Source organism: Calypte anna, chromosome 7, assembly GCF_003957555.1.
Source record: "Calypte anna isolate BGI_N300 chromosome 7, bCalAnn1_v1.p, whole genome shotgun sequence".
Taxonomy (NCBI): Eukaryota; Metazoa; Chordata; class Aves; order Apodiformes; family Trochilidae; genus Calypte; species Calypte anna.
This window is the reverse complement of record NC_044253.1, coordinates 12196551-12211516: the sequence shown is the minus strand read 5'-3', so window position 1 is coordinate 12211516 and position 14966 is coordinate 12196551. Positions and strand designations below refer to the sequence as shown.

The following is a 14966-nucleotide window of genomic DNA, read 5'->3' as shown; positions in this document are numbered from 1 at the left end:
TTTATTGGCTAAAAGCTTTTTAGTAGCAGGCATGAATGGTTGTATTAATCCTTCCAGCATTCGTGAGTACTGCAGAGCATGGTAAGAGTAATTATTTTGCCATTACATTATGAACAGCTTTAACACTTGCACTGTAAAGTGACACACATAAAGGGAATTGTTAATATTAAAAGTTCAGTTCTCGACTGTTGAATGTTCTTGGTTATGAATAACACCACGGATTATTTAAACCATAAAATATTTTTAAAACCCCCTTATTTTCAACTGGTACATTGTTTGCTTAATTTAGCAAATCAAGCAACAGATAGAACTAAAAAAAAAAAAAGCCCAAAATATGCAGCCTGCAGGACTTTAAACCCTATTTTCAAAGTAAGCTCTGAGCCAGAAGTATTTGGACGTCAAAATCCCATCAGCAACCTGCTCCCACAATGAATGCTTGTGGGAGCTTACACACCCCACTGAAATTAGCTTGGGCTGCAAAAGATTTTTGAAGGTGCAAAAAAGATGACTGATGGGACTTTCAAAAGCTGCTGCCCCATGGAAAACCTTGCTGCTGGGGTCTCAGTGTAGCTTTGATTTCCATGATTGGTTTATTCATTGCTATGTTGTCTAAACAAGTAAAATAAGCCACTGAGCCACCTGAGCACTTCTGTTTTCTCATTCCTAGACCACGGAACAATGACCTTGTGTCTATCAGTTCCAAAACTGGAGAGAAATGTTTAAGGAAAATTTTGTGCTCAATTATTAAAGCTACTGTAAGTCTGTTTCTTAAGGTTTGAGTATGCTTAATATCTCTTCTCTTGAATTGTAAATAGAACTAATACTTGGTCACTTAATCACCCAGGAATATATAGTTTTTAAATTTTTACCTTATATTAATAAAATGGGTGTATTTACATAGTTCCAACCTAAGCACATCTTGTTTCACTGACTAGGTGCATCATTTAAAGGGCAAGCAATGTTAACACCTTTTGGCTCACTTGAGACTTTACATCATGCTGCACACTGAATCCCATAGTGAACTTTATCCTATGCAGAAAACTTTCTCTATCCTTCCTGATAAAATGTTTCAAAAAAACCCCACAACTCTCTTCATTTTAAACTGTCCCAAAACATACCTGCTTTCGTTGAGGTTATATTCAGACTACCTAGAGTATCATCTCAGACAGACTTTGGCTTCTGTTTTGGAAAGCAATGGCTATAACATGTGATTTGGCCATGTGAATGCAGCAGCCACCTCTTCCTTGGCTCTGCATGGTTGGAAGGCTTGACAGAGCAAATAGAAACCAGGCTGGAGGTCTCATCCCTCTCTTTGCTTAGCTGTCATCACAGAAGAATGGGCTGGTATTTGGTGAGGTGCAAGAATGGTGTTTTTTGAGATGTGTGGAGTAATGATGAACCTCCTGCTTCTGGTCCATCAGTATCAACCATCACCAGAACTGTTAGAATGAGGATGTCTGGGGGGGGAAGGGGATGGGATGTGATGCTCTATCAGCACTGATGATGCGAAATGATGGTGTCTGTTTTTCAGACAGCACCCCAAACCCATCTGTGATTCCCTGGGGAAGGGAGAGTGAATAGTGAGTGTACCTCTGCCACTGCTGTGTTTAGGAGAGACACAGCTCCAGTGACTTGGAGTCAACCTGGTACTTTTCGGAGTTAGATGTGACATCTAAGGCTGGGGTCATTTAAGGCTTATCTGAGAATGGAGATACTGAATTTCATACCTTCATCCACTGGAGCTTAGTGCCCTGATTTTACCTGAGCTGAGGAGAGGTTTGGGGCATCTAAACTTGGTGTAGGGCACTATGCAGGCATGAAGACAGGACAGAGCAGTGGCCAGGGAATGCAAGACCATGGCACAGCCATGAGGAAGAAGGTGACCGAAGGGTTGTGGCATGGTGATGAGCTGTGTCACCCTCTCCTTACAGACAGGCAAGTGCCAGGCCTGCTGGACCCTGACACAGCCACAGCAGATGTGCAAGGGCAGCCTCTTTGGCCTCGAGAGGCCGTGTGCATGTGTGCATCACTCTCCAGCTAAGATGACAATGAACCTTTGAAATATTTTTCTGCATTTGCATTTACAAATGCTGGATAAGCCTTTAAAAAAATCTGATAAGTAGAAGGCAATTGAATTAACCACTGTTGACTGTATTGCTGCCTCTTAACAAACTCCATCTGTATGGTCTCCCTTTGTAGACACAATTTTATAACTTAATTTCCCTACCAAAACATCAGTGTTTACTTAGTAAGAAATCTGTTCTTTGTCAGCTTAAAACAGTGATTTCTTTATTACCACTCTGTGCAAGGAATGACAGCACAGAGTTGGCACTGGAGCAAGTCTGGTTGAGTCTACAGCGTTGTAATGGAAACAGGGTGAGCTGAGGGTCAAGTATAATGGGATTTGTATACAGAAATGTGTCTGCATAAGGAATAGCTGAGTGAGATAAGAGAATGAAAGATGAGGCCTGTAGGTCTCCCTTTGCATGGTGGTGGGAAGGAGGTGTCACCATAGGTACGTGGTGCTGCTGGCATGGGAGACAGGGTTGCCTTCACTCCAGAATAGCAAGGATGCCCAAATCATGGGCACTAGATGATGTCAGCGGGTGTTGGAGAAGTTGGGGCAGTGGCTGGTGATTACTATGAGAATGTCTTGTATGTAACTTCTATTAATTTTGGGGAGCATAGGGTAAACAAGGGGTTTAAAAGCTATTGCAGTCTGTGGCCTCCCTAAAAAATTTCCAGCAGGGTTGTCAAACATGGTATGGTGAATTTAGCCCAAATAACAAGAGGCTTGCAGGGCTTTTTTTGCTACCTTTCACAGCACCTGAAGGAATTTTTTTGCAATTCCCAAGGATTTTGCAAACCACAGGTTGAAAAGTTCTTGTGTAAACTTTCAGCAGCTGAAGAACAGCAGATCCTGATTCTTTCTTTGATAAATGTGTTATACTTTCCTGTGTCATTGCAAAGCTGAAAATAATGGGAGAGTAGCTGTAGCGAATGACACCAAAAATCTGGGAGCAAAAGGGTTTTAGGAGGAATGCTTCTAAGGTGATACATGGATGATGAGATATAAAACACCTTATCCCTGAGCTGATGATTTAGGGGGAGCATCTTGGCTCCTTTGAAGTCTGTTGGAGTTGTACAGTTCAGTAAGCAGTCCTGGTGTTTTACCACAGGACCAGGCTTCTGTTTATTACATTTAGTTTCTCCTGCTATAGAGCTTTTCTCAGTTTTTGCAGACTAAAGTTGGTAGAAAAATGCCAGCTTTTTATCACAGTCCTCTGTGGGGAGATTCAGCCTTCTCTGAATTATTTGTGTTCATCTTTTCCCTATGGAAAATTAAATCCCAGCTGAATTCTGCCCAGATTTCAAAAACATTTCATTCTGGTTCACTTTCTTTCTAATGAGAAAAAAAAAGGAAAGGAAATAAGTAATAGGTTAAAAAGAAGAAATTAAAATGGAAAGAAAATGTTAATTATCTTATTTTGTACAGAAAATTACAGATATTTCCAAGAGAAAAGCTTGTTTGGAGTAAAAAGGCCTTTCTCCCTGCAGTCATATCAGTGAAAAACTTTTACCTAGTTCTGCCTTTCACTATATAATTGCTTACTTTTCAGCATACTTGTAGCAAAGGAAAGGATGGTTAGATCAGCCAGCCTGCTGGATCAGATCTTACATTACATCTTGAGCTCTTTGAGTGCCATTAGCATTTCCTTTTAGAAGTGAAGAAATATTGACAGTTTGGTAGGTTATCTTGCATTTTACTGCACGTTAGGGCACTTCAAAGTCTTTATGTAGTGATGGGAACTGTCATGAAGTAGATGTGAAAAGGGCCTTTGGTCCAACTAAACCTGTCAGCAAGAAGATTTAGGGCAGATGGTTATTATTAGAAATCAATGTATTTATTATATATTGTTCAGGAATATTTCCCTTTGGAGCTTACTGTGAGTGCTGTTGCTGTTTAAAATGTGTCAAATGCCAGTAAAATTAATTCCTACAGAAAACCCAGGCAGCCCCAACCAAAAGCTGTGCTATTATAGGGATTCCTGTCTTTCCTTCTTTCTGCTGTGAGGCAGCAGGGGCAGGTACACAGGCAGGATGCCAGTGGTGCTTGTGCAGGTCTCCTGTGTGGCTATCACAGTCACCCCTACATACAGAGCTCCTCTGACTGCTGTATCTGGAAAGGCTTTGGAGAGATCTTTGCTGTACATGTTCCTGTTCCATTTTATTCCCCACTGTTGACTGTGGTTTTCTGGTCCTTTCCAGTTGGTTACAACAGTTTCCTGCTGCTTAGAGTAAGCACATCTCCAAAGCCTGAACACTGATGGTTTTCCCCTACACTTCAGAAAAGACAAGTAGGACATTTCAGGCTTTTTGTAATTAGTTGGGTGTAGGTTTTCCTTCCTTGGTGTCTTGCTTAGTTACAGGATTTAAGGACCTTGGGTTATGGGAAGAGGATATTTCCAGTAGAAAAGGAGCTTATTAGCAGCAACATTAAAGCTGGAAGTTGCTGTCCTGAAACAAAGATTCATTTTCCATTCACCCCGTGATTTACAGCACATTCCAACCAAGTGATTTGGTGATGGTCTTCTGGCATAACATTGTTTGCCCTTTCCCTGACATTTTGCATATAAAAAAAAGTTATGAGCTTCTTGGGCATTCAAGGTACCAGGAAATGCAGAAGTCTACCTGATTTGTTAACATGAAATTATAGATGTCACACATAGACTCTGTTAGTTAACGTTGGTTAGAGTAATGGTGCAGCCAGTTGATTGTATTACAGTCATGATGAAGAGGAATGGTCCTTTTTTGTTTTTCTGGGATATGATGGGTGTAGAGCCAAGGCAGATTTAAAGTGTAATGTATGAAAAAGTATTTTCTATGGTTTGCCTGACTCTTCCACGAGTTTGACTGCTGTGGTGTTGCTGCCACTGACTTGCCCTCTCCACAACAGACTAGTGCTGGCATAACTTGAAGTGGGACTTTTCAGAAGTACTAAAGGAGTACTCTTTTAAATGTTAACATGCAGACACACCCCCCATAGCACTTGAATGTTATTTTCTTCTAAGGGAGAAAAGCTCCAACCCAAACATGGCATAGCAGGAAGACACTAGTCAAGTATAAAAAAACATCACATTTCCTCCACGCACATGTACACTTCCCATTTGTTTTCCCAAGCTCATTGTCTTCACAGCTATGAGGCAAGTATTCACTTGGAAGTGTTAATATCCTCAACATGTGTCCCCAGGGAAATCAATCAGGTGCAGAGAAATGTCAGTGTCACATCTGACAGGTCTTTCCCACACCCATTTCCCACATGCCCTCCCCAGCACAGAATCCTTTCTGATCTCCCTCATCTTTTTGCTCAGCTCTGCCGTCAGGATCTGGTCTGTGTCTACACTTTTCCCATCTCATTTCCCAGTGTTTCCCACCTTGCTTGTCCCCCACCCCTCATCATCAATACTGCTGCTCAGCCCTCATCCAGTCCCCATCTTGAGCCCACAGCATTTTGACATCCCAGCTCTTGAATTCTTGAACTTAGTGATGACTGGAATGAAGTTCTCATGACTGGTGGCTTCATCCTGAAGCTCGTATGTCTCCAGGTTTGTGTTGCTCCTTCAGTCTCTCTGTGAACTACTTTCCTTGGCTCTTGCACTTTTATCCATGTTTTCTTTTGTGGTTTTTCTCTCACTCTCCTTCCCTCTCTCCCCCTCAGCTACCTTCCTTGAAGTTCCCTTTCTTAGAATATGCCTCTTCTCTAAAGGCTTTCATCATTAATCTCACAAGAAACTATCTTAGAGACTCATCTGCTGCTCTTTGATTTATTCATTGAGGGGGGGGTTTTGGCAGGTATCTCACAAGAGCTGAGCTGGTCATCCTGCTACCTCTGTCACTAAAGAAAATCTTGTGTGACAAGGTGGGCTTTCAGAACTTAAATTAAAAGATCATGTAAGTAAGATAATTGGATAAAAAAAGGATATTAGGATCTGAAACAGAATGTTTACTTGCTTTGATGTGCTTTGGGAACATATGTCTGCACAGTGGGCTGTGTGGCTGATTAAGTATAAAACAACCCAAGAAAAAATCACCACTATTAAGCTTGAATCAAAGATCTCTCCTCCAGACACTAATTTCATTTGGATTTGAAGGTCCCGTATCAGCTCTAATTTCTACCTTTGATGTCTTGCTTCTTTGTGTGTTGTATAATGGAGGGCAACCTTACTTACTAAAAATTTGCATATTTCTTCCACTTTAAAAGCAAATATTGATATTGTTGTTGTTATTGTGTTGCAGTTGTGCCTACAAGTGTCAGCCAAAACTAGACCTGCATTGTGGTAAATGCAGCATAAATACAATAAGAAACCATATGTAGTTGGGAGAGTTTCTAACCTGAGATCCTATTCCTCATCTTAGGCTCATAAATTCCCTCGGTCCAAATGGTGCTGCTAACAATTTGTGAGCTTAAGAACATGGTTAATTTTTTGGTGGACCTAAGATGGAAAAAAAATTCTGATCTCTAAACCAAAATACATTTGATTTAATTGAAAAAAAATATTAACAGTCTTATATTAGGTTAATTTAAATCTTTTGTTCCATTTTTTCTTGCTTTTAGATATTTTAACTTCAGGATTGAAGTCAGGTGTGTTTGAAAATGGAATGGTCTTTTGAAAGGGAAAATTAAAGTAGTTTAGCTTTTCTTTATTTTGGAAACAAAAAAATCCTTTTTCTCACCTGGAGCAAATATATTAAACTGACCTCATAGAGTAGAAGTTGCATTAAGTCTTGAATATGTTTTTCTAAGGGATGGAAAAAATTGTATTAAGAAATGGCACCCACCTTAGATTACAGCACTGTTTCCATGGTGCAGATGGAAAACAGGAATCAATAAATTGGAGGCTGTTCTGGTCACTCCTGCCATCAGTGACAGAATTTTCTTTTACTTCAGTGGTACAAGATTAGACTTTAAGGCATGGTTTTTAAAGGTATTTAGAAAACTGCCACTGCCAATGGCTGCAAGGTGGGAATTTTCATAGTTTACCTAAATCCTTCTCAAAGCAGTGCCTGAACCACAAATCCACAAATAAGGGATTTCATATTCAGAGATTTGTGCCTGTTAAGGCCCAACAGAATTGCCACAGTTATCTGCAACACTGGCCATAGGATTCTGCCCTTTGATTTCTACAGTGGGAGAAATTACTCTTTCCTACTATTAAAACTCCAAGCCTTGCAGTACACTTAGAGCTCATCTTTTAGGAAAACATCAAGTTTTGCCATGAAGTCTTGAAGCAGTGCTGAATTTACCACTTCCCTCCATAAACCCATCTAATGGGAACTTGCCCTCACTGTTAAAAAATCGGGTTTTTGTATATATTTTTCATGCTTTTCATGCCTCAAAGGCATTTTTGAGGGGAAAGGAGAAAATGGAAACTGCTCAAAGTGTCACTGTTAAATTTCTGCGCTGAAGCTTTAGCCATTTTGTCCAGATTCACAGTTCCTTTTAAATGAGAGCATTAATTGATGAATTAGGAAAGGTAACTCTGGTTTTCTATAATAATAATCTTCGTGGGTACAGAAAAAAGAAAGAAAGTCCAATCAATCCCATTTTAGATCTGAGAAAATACAGGGGAAAAAAAAAAAAATAAAAGGAATTGCATTGAGCAGCAGGGGAGGGCTGGCAGTGAGCAGTGATCTCTCTTGGGTTCCCATTCTGATCTCTTCCTAGCAGGACACATAAACTGGCATATTCGAGTTGATAGCCCTATATTTGAACATCAAGTCACTTTACTGGATAATTATCAACTTGTAGGAGTGCTGGGAGATCTGGGAAGCCTGAGTGATTCCCTGTCGTCTCATTACCGGGCTGCCCCTGGCAGGGGCTGGGGGAGAGGCAGCTGCGAGGCAGCTCCGTGCTGCTTCTCCAGCTCATCCTCTGTTCTCTTAGCAGAAAAAATGGGAGGGGGGAAATCTCTGTGAATGGTCAAATGGCATGTGAATTTGATAGTTGTGGCCCAGGTTTGACCTCTGAAAGATACCTTGTTTTGAGGGACCTCGTGGGGTTTGATTCTGAGGGTACCGCACAAGTGTCATGACCTCTCGCCCTTCCTGTTGTAAGGGACTTTAAATCAGAAATAAACAGAGGTGAAGTTGAGGGGCTGGAGAGAGCTGTTTAGATTGAATCATTTAGCTTGAATCCTGAGGCATTTTAGGTTTACCGCTGGATGCAGCTTTGGCATGCCTTATGGAGAATGTCTGCCTCGAGCACAGACCCTTTTTTGGGCATCCATATGGCTCTCCTCCATCTCATCCAGACTTTGGGTAGTGTTCTAGGTACACAGGTCTTGCAAAAACCATGACAGGAAGATTTATTTAAAGCAAAACAAAAGCAAGAATTTTTAAATGTAGGATTTAGAAAGGATTTCTGGCTTTACAGGTTTTTTCTTATAGTAAAACTCTACCAGGCTATTGTATCCTTCCCCATGAGCTGCTCTGTTCCCAGCTTCCATCTCTGTGTAGCAGCTATGCAATTTTTTTATGGAATAGCAGAACAATTGCCTGCAAGTGTCTATATTCCATTAAGCATATGGGAAAGTATTCAGCCCTTTGTTTTCCTCTGAACAAATATATTTGGCACGTAAGTGTTAATTTAGACGAGTCATGGGACATTAGTGCTGGTTAATTGTCCCCATTTTTCTGGATCTTATTTAACTGACAGAGATTATTTCAGAAATGTGCAACTTCTGTAACTGTGGCATTCTTTGCTGGGTACTTCTTGCAGAGTCTCCAAACCTCCATCCAGCAGCAGAGAGATAGTGCCTCCTCTCCACCACACAAGACTTCACTTCGTGATTCCTTGTACATGACAGCAGGAGAAAAAGTCACCCCCGGGCCCTTGTTTGTTACAGCCAGAACTGGTTTTGCCAGTCCCTGAGGGGTTTCCCTTCTCAGGAGACCAGCACAGCTCCTCAGAGCTCTTAGTACCTCCTCCTCTGCCACAGGACCACAAGAACCCTTTCTCAGTGCTGTGTCCAGCTCCAGTGCAGCAGCAAGTGCAGCACACACTGGGAGCAGCAGCATCAGGGACAAGCACCTGCAGGGCTCCAAGCACAGGCATGGACATGCTGGTCCACCTTCCTGGAAACCAAAGGCTGATTTTTTTTATTTGCTGTGCTTTCCAAAGAAAAACTACTAGCTTTTTTCCGCAGCCTTTGGGATGAGACTGCAGAGCTTCAGCCAAACTTTTGCTCCTTTCAGCAAAACCCAGGCAACTGGAAAGTTGAGCAGATCTTTTTTCCAGTGAAGGACAGTCAAGGAGTGATAAGCCCCTGGGAAATAACTGAAAATCTCCTAGTTACCCCACTGGCAGTGTGTGTGACACCTTGGATGCTGGTAACTCGTGTTGGTCATGCTCCTCCACTGCTGTGTGTCCCTGTTCCTGCACAGTCCTGCTCTGCAGGCAGACAGAGCCAGGTAAATGGTGTAAGAATTTCTGCTTTCTGAGGGTGGTTACTCACTGCTCCAGTAAAGACCTGCTCTGTAGAGCCTCCAGCAGTGTGCATGCCCCAGCATCACCATAAGGCCCTGCAACTCATAGATGGGGTCAGGTAATGTCTCCCCTAGAGTGGGGGAGAGCCTCTCCTGGGCAGGGAAGAAATGAATCCAGACTCCCATGCTTCGTCAGAGATGCAAATTGCTCTACGAGTCCTAAGCATTAATTATAGAGCCTGGGCTTCTTGATGGAGCCATGGGGAAAACAGGCCTCTGGCTGCCATTAAATTTAATGGCGTTTGGACACCCAATTCCCTTAGCCTATTTGGAAACCAGAATCCCAGTTTCTTCAGAAATACATGTGGTCAGGTGAAATCCCTCATCCTGTTGCAGACAGTGAGATTTTTACAGTGTGGCTTCTGCACAGCCAGAAGCTCTTCTCCAGGCTCTGGGGTTTTTATCTTGTGCCATCCATGTAGTCCAGGGAGGGAGCAGGGAGTGATGTACAGGTAGCCAGTATCTGGGCAGGGAGCTCTACAGATATACCAAGAACTAATTCTGGCACTGTTGCACCATTGTATGAACTGGTTCACCATACCAACCAAGCTAGACATGGTTCCACCGTGGTCTTCAGGGGATGGGGAGTTCTGTTTGTCCCCAGGTGAGCTGGACCTGGGAGCAGAAGTGACCTCCTCCAGTATCACTTCATGGCTTCCCCACTTAGGGCACTGCCTGTAACAAGCAGCAGCTGAGTGTTGTCCCTTTGCCAGTCCAGGAGCAGATCCATGAGGTTACACTTGGCCTCTCACTGTGTATTCTCAGAGTGCCAATATGATTGCACAATCTGGGACTCGGGGAGTCAATACAAGATAATGCCAGTGGCACAACTGGTAGAAATGGGGAAAAATCAAACTTCTGGGCAGTTAGAAGCAGAGGATCCCCCTGGATAAACAAGACATTCCTGACATGCAGGAACTGGAAGCCACATTGTTTTGGGACATGTAGTGCCTTGAGATGGTGCTTTCCTAGAACTGTAGGTGTAAAACTGTGAGAGGTGATGCCTGCCTGGGAGGGCTCTCAGGAGCCAGACCTGGTTGGAAATCTGTCTGGCAGAGTCCACAGAGGGAGAAATGTGGAGATGCTTTAAGCAGAGCAGTGAGGAGAAGCCTCCTCTCCATCCTAATATTTCCACACACAACCAGCCACATGTTGCAGCACTGCCTTGGCCTCCAGCTGCACACATTTGGGGTGAATACTTCATCTTTTCCTCAGCATTACCTTTTTTCCCAGGGTGGAGTTTTCCTGTTGTGAGGGACTCCAGCATTTCTGCCCAATTTAGCACAGAGAAAATGGAACAGCAAACCCTTCATATTGTTACACACATTTTAGATGTCGGCCTCACAGTTTGATCAGCGGAGGCTCCAAAGACTCATAAACCTGGTAATACATAGTTTCAAGCCTGCATCAAAGAAGTTCACAACCCTTTTGGGAGAAGCTGTGAGTATTGATGAAAGAGGGAACTTATTGTATATGTAAGAAAAGTTCTTTCATGGCTTATGTATTAAGGCAGGCTCTGTGGCCCAGGGAAGATTGGGGCTGCTTTTAATTTACATCCCCCCTCACTTATATTAAGTCTTCGTCAGAAGAAAAATTAGTCAGATGTTTTCTTAATGACATCATTTTTTTAAAAATCCTGTTTCATTTTTTCCAGATGAGGCGGTGGAGATTATTAGAAATGAATTGAAACTAAATCTGGAAAGAGACTTTGATTCACTTCTCCCTCCTCCCCAGCAGAAATAAATTGGTCGGCTCCATGCTCAGCCGTCTTTATTAGCAGCCTCGACAGAAACCAACCCTGGCGGCCTCGGCTCCAACTTTCCCAACATCACCACCGCCGCGGCTGACGTCGTGGCGAGAGGCACCAGAGGGTGGCTCGCAGAGGGACTTTGGTCACCCCATAATTTTGGTCACAAAATGCCGTAGCGATGCAGGTTGGGAAGTTATGAGGTCTGAAATAGCCATGCCATCATAAGTTTGTCTTCCAGTGACCTAAGAAAAAAAAAAAGTGGGCTTGAGGCTGGTGGGTGTTCCTTGAGCAAAATCCCAGTCTCGGTCTGATGAGAGCGTGCGTGTCAGTAGCAGCATCTCCACGAGTCCTTTATATCTGATAGGTTTTCACTGCCTTGTATTTCACACCACTGAGCCACAGAGTGTATTGCTACAGGAAAGTACTTTGAACTATAAATATTTTAAAAGGCATTTAATTTACTACCCATCAGCAGAAAGTGTTCAAAAAGCCACAAGGTTTCCTAATTTATCAGAAAGACAGAGAAACAAGCAGAAGATCAAACAAAGACAAACATGCTTGTAAACTGCTGAATAAGTCTGCAAAGCTTATATTACATTTCTGTGTGGCTTTGTTGATATGCAAGTATTACAAATAAATTAAAATGCACCTGAACTGTTGATAAGGCAGGGTGGGACCAAGATCCTGAGGTGCAGGTGGCATGTCTGAACTGCTCAGCCCCTCATGTTTGTGGTTGTCTGTTCATTAAGAGAGAGAACTTGTATGCACTCTCTAATGGCATATTTGGATATTCTTAAAGAAGAACCTTTGTAATGCCATCCCGTAGCTGAGACTTGTACCAGACCCCTGACCTCTGATGCCCCAAATCCCTGTGGTGTCCTGTGCTTGGTGTGCAGCCCCATGGGAGGGCACATCCATCTCCCTCAGCTTTGTCAAAGCACCCAGCGAGGGATGAACACTGTCCCTGCTGTGACCTGCATTTCAACACTAACTCTGCTTCCAGAGGTCTGTGAGTACAGAGATAATGCAAAACAGATTTTGCTCTTTCGTTTTGCCTAATGACAGATCTGCCTCTTGTGGTGTCTATCTCAGATTTTCTGCTTATCAGGTCAGAGCATGTAACTTTTGTCCCCTCCTTGCACCCTCTGCAGTTTGTCTACAAGGCTGTATAGGGTACAGCAGGAGACATGTTTGGGAGATGTCCCCATGCTTTCTCTTCCCTCTTTGCTCATCTTGAGAAAACTGCTTGAGTGCCAAAACATTCCTGTAACTTTTTTTGTTTTGTTACCTGCTGAATCCCTCAGCACTTACTGATTTTTTTCTCAGGTAACACTTGGCCTGAGGAAGACCTGAGGGATTTAACAGACGTGGCCCTCAGAAAGCATGCAATAAAACCTTTCCTGAACTTTTGCCCTCTGAACTGTACCTCCAACCTGTCAAGGAGGTTTGTGCAAGCTGTGATGGACGCAGGCAGGGAGGGCTGCCCTGCTGGTGCTGGTTGAGCCACATCCTCTGGGCTGAGCAAGCCACGTTGCTTGCAGATCATAGAAATACTCTTCACTCCTTTTGCATCTTTTCATAGGCAGCCCTATCTGGGGCTTGGTGTGCACATGGCAGGACAAAACACCTGGAAACCCAGGGGCAGCGAGAAGTTTGCAAACCCTGGGTTCACCTCAAATGTGTTTGTGTAGCCAGGCTTCCCGTGCAAGGAGACAGGGTGGGATCTCTAGCACGGGGCATGCTCCCCACCTCCTGAAGGTGCAGGGGGTGCCTGAGGCAGCTGATGCCCCTCTCCAAGGCCACCTTGCAATTCTTGAGCTGGCTTCAGGCTCTCCGTTTGCCCCACTGTGTCCTCAACCTCCTCCCTTATGCACAAAGGTGATGGGGTAGGAGGGAGAAGGGCAGAGGGCAGCCATGCCTTGCCCTGGGGAGGCACTGTGAGTGACAGTGTGTCTCTGTTTCCTTCCCAGGCCTCCTCCTCTGAGCGGCAGCCCCGTCATCTCCGACATCTCTCTCATCCGTCTGTCTCCGCACCCGGCTGGGCCCAGCGAGTCTCCCTTCAGCCCGCCACACCCTTACGTGGCTCCCCACATGGAGCATTACCTCCGCTCCGTCCACGGCAGCCCCACGCTCTCCGTCATCTCTGCTGCCAGGGGCCTCAGCCCTGCTGACGGTAAGGCCCTGTGCTACTGGTACTGCAGAGATTTTGTGGCTCGCCAGAACTGAAATTCCCTAAAACCCAGGGATTTACAGCTGCAAAGGCTCTGCAGCTGCCCTCTGAAGTGGGAGAGCTGTCTCTTTCTTTTTTTTTTTTTTTCCCTCCCCTTTGACTACACATTTGTTTTGCATCATTGCACTGAGAAAGCAGAGCGTGAGAATAGCTATTACCTCTGGATCATATTATAAATATTTTGTTTAAAATACGTTCCTTTCTGCAGCATGCTTGGTTCTCTTATGAGCTTCTCTGCTCTTAGGTCTTTACCAAGAGTCCTGCTTCCCCCAAAGAGAGTTGCAGTCACTCCGGCTGCCTAACCTGGCCAGGTCTGACGTTGCTGAGATGAGCCTACACCGGCTGGGTCATCCCTGCTGGTTTTGTGTCTTAGGGCAGGATGGGTCCTGGGTGAAGGAGAGGGGCTGTACTTTTTTCCACCTTACTGCTGAGTTGCCCTGCAGAAGCTTTTGAGAGAAGGTGATGGTAGTGGGGGAGCTGGCTCTGGGTTCATGTGAAGGTGATGATGTTCTCGATTTCCTGGCAGATCCTGTGTTGGGGAGTTGGGGAGAAAAATATCCAAGCAGGGAAAGGAGAAAATATGCAACTTTGCTTTCACTAGGAGAGATGCAAATTGTGACTTGCTTCATCAGAAGTGCTTCACTGCATGATTCCAGGCAGCTGGCTCAGTGCCCAGAGAGCAGCTGGGGTTTGGGGACCCGCCCTCTGCACACCCAGTAGACCCCAGCATCTCCTGGATCCCAAGCTGCTGTGGGGGCAAGCAGCCCTTCTCTGCTGAAAAGCAAAGAACACCAGAGAGCCACAAGGCCCCCAGCTTAGTGCCTGCAGCATAAACCCATCTTCTATGGCTAAAAACCATCACTAGGGGGATGGGGAAATGTATGTCTTCTTCCCTCCCCTAAAACGTCATCTGAACTCCCAGCCACCCACTGTGGAGAGGTCCAATGGCTGACATGTGTCATCATCCTACCCTTCCAAATCCAGTTTCATTATCTGCTATGAAAAATATAACATTGTGTTTTGGGTTGCTTTTCTTTTCCTTTTATTCTTTCTTACGGTGGTGGTAAATAAGTTAATGGGGCAAGAGGGCGGGGAGGCAGGTTTGAAAAATTACAGCTGGGAGAAAGTGAGCATAATTGGCTTTGGCAGCCAAAATGGTTTTATGCTGCCAGACACTAAACCTAGCTCTATGCATTAGGCCTTGGCTTTAATTTCCTTGCACTGCTATCGGGAACTGGGCTGCATTTGTCTTTCCCTCCTAATAGGCAGGGATGTTAATGCTGACAGGGTTACTGCTGTTGGCGGGCTGGGCCCTCTCCCCCCTCCCTGGGGTGCCGGCTGCGTCCGAACGGGAGGATTATTAGAAGGGAGAACGAGAGATTGTTTATAAATTTGCGGAAATGGAGGAATGCAGAGGCCCCAGCTTAGTTTCTTTTGTCC

General features: G+C 44.2%; 1 protein-coding gene across 3 annotated transcripts in view; it reads left to right on the top strand.

The window, feature by feature from the left end:
• Positions 1 to 14966, top strand: part of GLI2 (GLI family zinc finger 2) — a 186469-nt gene that overhangs the window by 134979 nt on the left and 36524 nt on the right. For all 3 annotated transcript variants that reach the window (XM_030454712.1, XM_030454713.1, XM_008497000.2), the window contains exon 4: positions 13267 to 13469. In XM_030454712.1, coding sequence (XP_030310572.1) covers positions 13267 to 13469 — 203 coding nt within the window. The remainder of the gene's footprint in view (positions 1 to 13266; positions 13470 to 14966) is intronic.